The 7,750-nt window shown below is 44.5% G+C and overlaps 1 protein-coding gene across 1 annotated transcript; it reads left to right on the forward strand.

Annotated features, from left to right (window-relative positions):
- Positions 1-5,538: 5,538 nt before the first annotated feature.
- LOC142760685 (uncharacterized) lies at positions 5,539-7,458 on the forward strand. Its single transcript, XM_075863874.1, has 3 exons — positions 5,539-6,013; positions 6,264-6,417; positions 6,541-7,458. The coding sequence occupies exons 1-3, from the start codon at positions 5,830-5,832 to the stop codon at positions 7,277-7,279; spliced, it is 1,077 nt and encodes a 358-aa protein (XP_075719989.1). The 5' UTR covers positions 5,539-5,829; the 3' UTR covers positions 7,280-7,458.
- The last annotated feature ends 292 nt before the right edge of the window (positions 7,459-7,750 follow it).

Here is a 7,750-nt window from a genome sequence, read left to right on the forward strand (position 1 = left end):
ACAGATAATAGTATGGGTGCCCGGCAAGTAGTCCCGTTCCCTGGACAAAATAATGCAATAAAATTGAAAAAATCTTGCAGCACTCCGGTTACGTCTACTAGATTTTATTATATATGTATGTGGGGAGTATTCTTGTGGGAAGGGTAGACCATGTGGATTGAACAACTCACATATTGAATTTATCTATGCATATCCTTTTGCACGTAGGGGTTTTTCTTGCAGGTGTCCGTTGTGGAGATTCTTTACATTATATCCTGATATTTGTCTTTATTGTATGTAGGGAGTCCTTGTACGTATCCATTGACATTATATATATATATATATATATGTGAATTTTATCAATACATAATTGTATGACATATACTCTGTTCAAGCAATCCTTTGTACCTGGCCAGGTAGTGTTTTAATAGTATTTGTATTTATTTCTCTAGGTATTTGCCTATGGGAAATGGTTTGTAATTTTTTGTATAAATACATTTTCTACATACATATTTTCTATAGCCTTACGAGTGCTGGATATGTCCTGGATAGTATTTTTGTTTTTGTATTTTTCATAGTCTCTTTGGCTAGGACGGCACCGTGTGGCATTATTTGCTACATTTGTTTGGGGTTATTGGATATAAATCCCAATTTTTTTAATATCTTCTCTGCTTATTGGTTTAGTGATAATTCAGCCGTGCACCAATGACCTGAATAGTCAAAGACTGGTTGCTAGGGACATATTGCCTGACAACTCCACATAAAACGATATTCATAGCAACCAGTCTGTCCCAAATTATTTAGATTATCTCAAAATTGGATTGACACTGGCTGGAGGCAAAGAAGAAGAAAAGTATAAAATACATCTTGTGGCATGTGTGGTAGAATTATTTAGATGTGAATTATATCCAAGCACCAATCATGAAGGATCTAGAAATGAGAAAAGTGATCCGCTCAATTCTCCCATTCCATTATCCGTAGAATACAATTGGTGAATTAATTTACCATTTATTATCTTTGATCTGCTAAAGGTGATTATTAATTTACCAAATAATTATTATAGAATTTTTCAAGTAAATTCACTCATGGTATCCTAATGGCAGAAAAAAATCTCAAATTGGTCTGCGAATTGGTGAGGCAAAGTTCTGCTAATGAAGTTTTCTAAACAAAGGCATTATGCGCACAGCAATATTATGGATCGGAGTCGTACAGACCTGTAATTTGCTGGCCAAAGCCTATGGGCCCATGCTATAACTCTGTGTATGGAGGTACTGTATATGGTGGAATGAAAACACTGGGGTTGCAGTATATGTTTGATGTACTTGACTAAGGGTGTCAATACTACATATGACAGTAGGACTGAAATCCCTAAGAAGTAATACATGGGTGAAATTTATCACCACCTTCCCTACCAAATGGAGCGTTCCAGGTTACAGTCCTCAGCATAGTCTCTGACTGGCCATCACTGCACAACGGGAAACTAGAAGTGCGAACGCAACATCAATGCATAACTAGTGGTCAGTGTCGGAGGTCAGATGACAGAGCTACCAGAGGTTCAAGTCACAGTCCGGAGACGTTGCTAAGGGTCATGATCAGAAACCAGCAGCACTGACGTCACAACCAGGGAGAAAGTGCCGAAAGAGGAACCAGCATCGTAGGAAAGGGTCAGAGCCAGACACAACTAGGAATATCAGGACTAGGTAAGTACAAAGCAGAAAAGGGCAGGCACTCAGCCAGTGACTAGCAGGAAATTCAGATCTATCATCAGAAAATTATTATTATTATTATTAATATTATTATTAATGGTGTTTTTTATGTCACTATTCACAATTTTTTTTAATATTCCCATTTTTACACTGGCCACTAGAGTAGACACAATAGGCTGACAAGAATGGATTGGCACACAGTAGCTAAATCCAAATGTAGTCATGGCTTTTGTGCCATCAACAGAATCAGAATTTTAACAGTAGAGGATCAGCTGTATATAGTAGATCTACAAAACATTTGTTCCAACCACTTACTGTATGACATACTTGACATTTTAAAAGTCAGTCATATTTTTCTTAGGACATATATTTAAATTGATTGATTTCCAACATATGTGAAAATACAATTCCTATGTTCAATTGCGCCTTAATGTTTTAACTACATCATCAGTCACCAGTTATTGAATCAAGCTGCAAATCCATGACAGCCATTTATCTGTTATTGGTAGTCCTCTGGGCTGTCTGATATATAAGAACTCATCTAATTGCCTTTGTAATGAATCTAGGACAAGCCACAATATTGGCATGGTGTGTCAAAATGACACCCTATAGTCAGGGTAAGATCTTACAAGGGATTTGTAAAAGGTCAAAATTATATTTTTATCACAGGTTTTTATCTCTCTTTTAATGCACCCTAAAATTCTATTTGCTTTTGCAGCTGCTGCTTGACATTGAGTGCTGCTGCTTGGCTTACTGGTAAACTGCATGTCTTGCTACAACATCCATTGTTACAATATCCATAGCCGTAGTCTTTTTGGAGAACCTGAAAATCATTATAATACTGAATAATTTAGAAAAGAATATAGTGTAATTATTATAGTGTACATTTCTAAGGATTGTAATTGGTGAAGAAGTTATTCTCTACTTGCACAACCACTTTCCTTTTAATTTACACAGGATACGTGATAAATGTCTGATGTGTGCGCTCCGACCAAGTTCCCTATGTGGTAAATGGAGCGGTACTGTGAATGCTCAGCCATTGCTCCGTTCAGTTTCTAAGGGGCTGCAGGAGCTAGTGCTTGGCTATCCCCGACAGCCCCATAGAAACATTATTTTCACATAGGGCACTCGAGAACCCCATAGTGTTTGTATAAGTTCTAGGTGTGTAGATTTCAAAGTCAAAATTTTGATTGGTGAGGGATTTTTTTTCATTCGGAAGCATTTTCAATTGAACATTTTAACCCAAAAAAGTAGAAAAACTTTCTAGCAGATGGAAGCAATATTATCTCTATTTATTTACTATTGTATCTCAGCCTTTTTAGCCAGTCTGCGAATCCTTAGCCATACAGCACCCCGATACACAGTGACACATAGCATCAAGATAAATAGTTTTATACAGAGTCTATGCAAAATAGTTAAATAGGTAAATAGTTTTATAGTGTCTATGCCAGGGGTCTCAAGCACACACCCTGAGGCTGGCATTAGCGGCCCGCGGGGCACCGAAGCTCCCTCGTGAGAGAGCAGGCTGAAAGAGGAGCACAGTCCCTTTCCTGTGTAGCTGGATCATTGGTGGTAGGTGAGCAATGGCCACACAGCCCCCTGTAGATAGTGCAACCCCAGTGTAGATAGCACCCCACACACCCCACCCTGTTGACAGCGCTAAACTCCCTCACTGTAGTTAGCTCCACCGTGGCTCCCTCTGTGGACAGTGACTTCAGGGGCTCCTCCAGCAGAGGAATCCCCAACCCGAGCGTTGGCAAAGCTGTGGTCGGGAAATCTGGTCCAGGAGGATCCCCTGACCTCACTGTACATATATGGACAGTGACTTCAGGGGCTCCTCCAGCAGAGGAATCCCCGGCCCGAGAGTAGGCAAAGCTCTGGCCAGGGAATCCGGTCCAGGAGGATCCCCTGATGTCACTGTACATATATGGAGCGTCAGCAACGCTCTGGCTGAGGATTACACTCCTAGAGGGAGCCCTAATGGAGCTATCTATAGGGGGTGTGTGGGGCATATCTATATGTGTGTGTGTGTGTGGCACTATCTACAAAGTCGTGTGTGTCGCTATATACAAAGGGGCGTGTGTGGCACTATCTACATGTGGGTGTGTGGCACTATCTACAGAGGGTACTGTGGCATTATCTACAGACGGCACTGTGGCATTATCTATAGGGGCACTGTGGCACTCTCTACAGAGGGCACTGTCGCACTCTCTACAGATGGCACTGTGGCATTATCTACAGAGGGCACTATGGCATTATCTACAGAGGGCACTGTAGCATTATCTACAGAGGGCACTGTGGCATTATCTACATTTTTTTTAAACTAGTCAGAAACATTTCGCAAGCAGAAACGCAAGATAAATTGACATGTATAATATTTTCAAACAAGCACCGCAGGTCAATTTTTGTGCAGAGAATGTGACATGTAGATGATATTTCTTGATCTCATTTACTTTGCTGGTATTGTATTACACTGCGGATTTGCTGCACAAAAATACCCGCGACAAATTCGCACGTAATAAGTATCGTGTGCATTTGGCCTAACAGAGTTTTTTATAACTCACCCTAAGACCTCGTTCACACATCTTGGATTTGATACGGATTCCGATGACATTCTGATAATTCTGCAACCCAAGCATATGAGGTTTCCGCAACCCAGTTCACATGCTGCGAAAAGACAAGTCGCTTCTTTTTCTTACAAGCGTTTTTTACCGTTCGTGGGGAAAAAACGCCTTCGCCTCCCGTTGACATCAATAGGAGGTGATTTCGGCTGTTTTTTGCCGCAGTTTCCAACACGGTTTCCGCTGCAAAAAATGCAGCAAAAAAACTCTGTGTGAACAGGGCCTTATTCTTGTGCGGATCTGCTACACGCTTGGGGCACATCTGCGTCAGAAATCAAAGGGAAAACTTCAGATTTTTGCCATTGAAAAACACATTGAACTTTAATGGCAACATAAGAACAGACCATTAGTTCTCCTTACATCCTCACAAGCGCTTCCCCCTCCCTTAAGGCCCCTGTGTGTGTGCCACTATCTACAAAGGGGCGTGTGTCGCACTATCTACATGTGGGTGTGTGGCACTATCTACAGAGGGTACTGTGGCATTATCTACAGAGGGTACTGTGGCATTATCTACGGAGGGCACTGTGGCATTATCTACAGAGGGCACTGTGACATTATCTACAGAGGGCACTGTGGCATTATCTACAGAGGGCACTGTGGCATTATTTACAGAGGGCACTGTGACATTATCTACAGAGGGCACTGTGGCATTATCTACAGAGGGCACTGTGGCATTATCTACAGAGGGCACTGTGGCATTATCTACAGAGGGCACTGTGGCATTATCTACAGAGGGCACTGTGACATTATCTACGGGGGGTGTGGCATTATCTAAAAATGGGCTGCCCAATCTTGACATTGTTGTGTCTGCAAAACGCTGCCAATTGAGCATGGGACCTGGCTGCAGCGGTCTAATGATACCTATTCCATTATAAGTCTATAACAGCATTGTGCCTGTGCTAGCACAATGCCGAGAGGTGATCTCAATTGACATTCCTCTGTTTTATTCTATTATCTTTGGTGATCTGCACTATGTGGCGCCGTGCGTTTTTTGCTTTCTTCCCCAATTGAGCAGCCAGACTTGATTTGATGCATCCCATGCATATGAGGTTTCCGCAACCCAGTTCACATGCTGCAAAAAATTTGTGTATTTTTATCCGCACCATGAAAAGAAATCCACCACCACAATAAGGGGGGATTCAGACGAGCGCGATTTGCGCGCGTGCAGGCCGCGTATTTTCTGCGCATCACGCACAGCACTATAGAAGTCAATGAGGCAGTTCAAACGGTGCGTGATTCTTGCGCAGCGTTTGTTCGCTGCGTACTATACGCGACAGGTTCAAAAACTCTGCGTATTTCACGCATCACGCACCCATTGAAGTCAATGGGTGCGTGAAAATCACGCATGTCATACGCTGGCAGCAGCTGCGAACGCGCGTTTTTCACGCAGGACACGTTGTCTCAATGCAAATGAGTTTGAACTAACTAGTTGAAACCAGCAGAAAAGCAGGAAGTTGGTTAGACAGCAGGTTTTGCAAAAGAGGCCACACCGTTTGCAAAAGCACCACAAGCACTTTGCAGGCATGCCTCGGCAGATGGATGTTGGGAAGCTCATTCGGTTAGTTCAGGAGCGGCCGGAGGTCTGGAACACCCATGCGGAGTCGTACCATGACCGCACATTGAAGGAGGCAGCATGGGAGCAGATAGCAGAGGCGCTATTTGAGCAGGAGTGGGCCGACAGCCGCACCCGTGACCGGCTACAAATTGGTGAGTGGATATCTGTGTGTCGCCATTGATGTGTATAATGACATCCATATTGGATATTGCGTCCCTGCTGAATAATTGCCTGTCATTGCCAACGTTTCGGTTCAGTGCCATCTTTATATATAGTATCATCAACTTAGGCTTGTTCTTGTGTAGACGTGTGTTTAATAACACCAGTTTATACATGCACTGTCTGTGTGCGCACTCACATCTGCTGAGTTTAATCAATGATGTGTTCTTATTCATCATACAGTGGACGATGTAAAGAGACGGTGGCGCAGCTCGAGGGACCAGTTCCGTCGAGAACATGGATCCGGCGCCCGTAGCGGAGATGGTGGTCCCCAAAAACGGCGCTACATGTACTACGACCAGCTGTTGTTCCTGCGGGAAATAATGGACATGCGACCGTAAGTACTCGTTGTTGTCCCTTTGTGGCCACGTCACCCTCCAAACATGTTACATACCCCAAAACGCCTTGGTGTTTGCACATGACATTTGTTTCCTCAACTGACGTGTCCCCTATATTATAGAACTAGCGACACTCTGGATGCTTCAGAAGAGGAGGCACGGCCCCAGTGTAGCCAGGCGTCCGAAGCCGCTGCTCCCCTGGTCGCCCTCACCCCGGAGGCCACTAGAGAGGATCCTGGTCCAGTCGCCTCAGCGCCTGAAGCAGGACAACCGGACCAAGTAGCACCTAGACAAGCAGCACCCCGCCGCAGACGTCCTGGTAACCCACCCGCAGCTGCACAGGTTGACGCCCGTGTTCTGGAGTACCTGCGCCGTGCAGCCGATGAGGACCAGCACGATTTTTTTTGCCGGAGCATGGCACCTTTGATGCGGCGGGTACCAGAGGATAGGTTGGTGCGGCTGCAAATAAATATGCTGTCTTTAATCGACTGTGCGACACCCCCGCTAAGTCCAGGCCGGTGCTTTACTTCTCTGGAGCACTGGCGTAGTGTATATATGCCCTCAGCGCGTGCCCATGTGCCAAGGCCCTCCCAACCTGCCCCCGTCTTCTCGCAGATGGCGCAATACCCTCCTGCCCCAAGATACCTCTCCCCTGCCCCAATGCCTGGGCCAGTCCATCACTTTCCTCAATACTCCATACCTGGGCCAAGTTTACAGGCTCACATGCAGCCTCAGGGTTACCACCCGCAGTATCAACCCCAATATGCTGTGCAGGAACAGGCTCCTCAGGGCCGGGTACAGCAGAGTGGTGCGGAACGGTCGGGTTACAGCTCGCCGACCCATGCCTATCAGAATCTTTAGGGGCTCTTTTTTTCTACCGACACATGTTAGAAATCGATGACATGCTAGGAATTTGTTGTATATGCATCATGTTGGTGCACCTTTTTGTTCGGGTATGTTTTCCCGCCTCTGTATTTATTTGGCTGATATGGCGAGTATGTGCCACAAACATGACTACTACTAAAGTTCGATATTTTGAAGTTCTGTGTGGACAATCCTTTTGTTACCTTGCACACCTTTTCTACTGCCTCTACCGCTAGGAGGTGCTGTTGCCTTAGAGGTTGTGACGGTATTAGATTTCTCCACCACATCTTTGAGGTCTTCGTTGTTCGGAAGGGGTTTGGAATACCAGGAACTCAGCTGTAATTAGTATAGTTAGTGTTTGGCCAGAACTAACTTTACTCCCCCCGAAACGCTCACATACATATAGGGCAGGAAATACATAGTTTCCACAAGAGGATGTGATGTCCATGCATTCCTGCCGTCTAAAAA

The sequence above is a fragment of the Rhinoderma darwinii genome, chromosome 4, assembly GCF_050947455.1.
Source record: "Rhinoderma darwinii isolate aRhiDar2 chromosome 4, aRhiDar2.hap1, whole genome shotgun sequence".
Taxonomy (NCBI): Eukaryota; Metazoa; Chordata; class Amphibia; order Anura; family Rhinodermatidae; genus Rhinoderma; species Rhinoderma darwinii.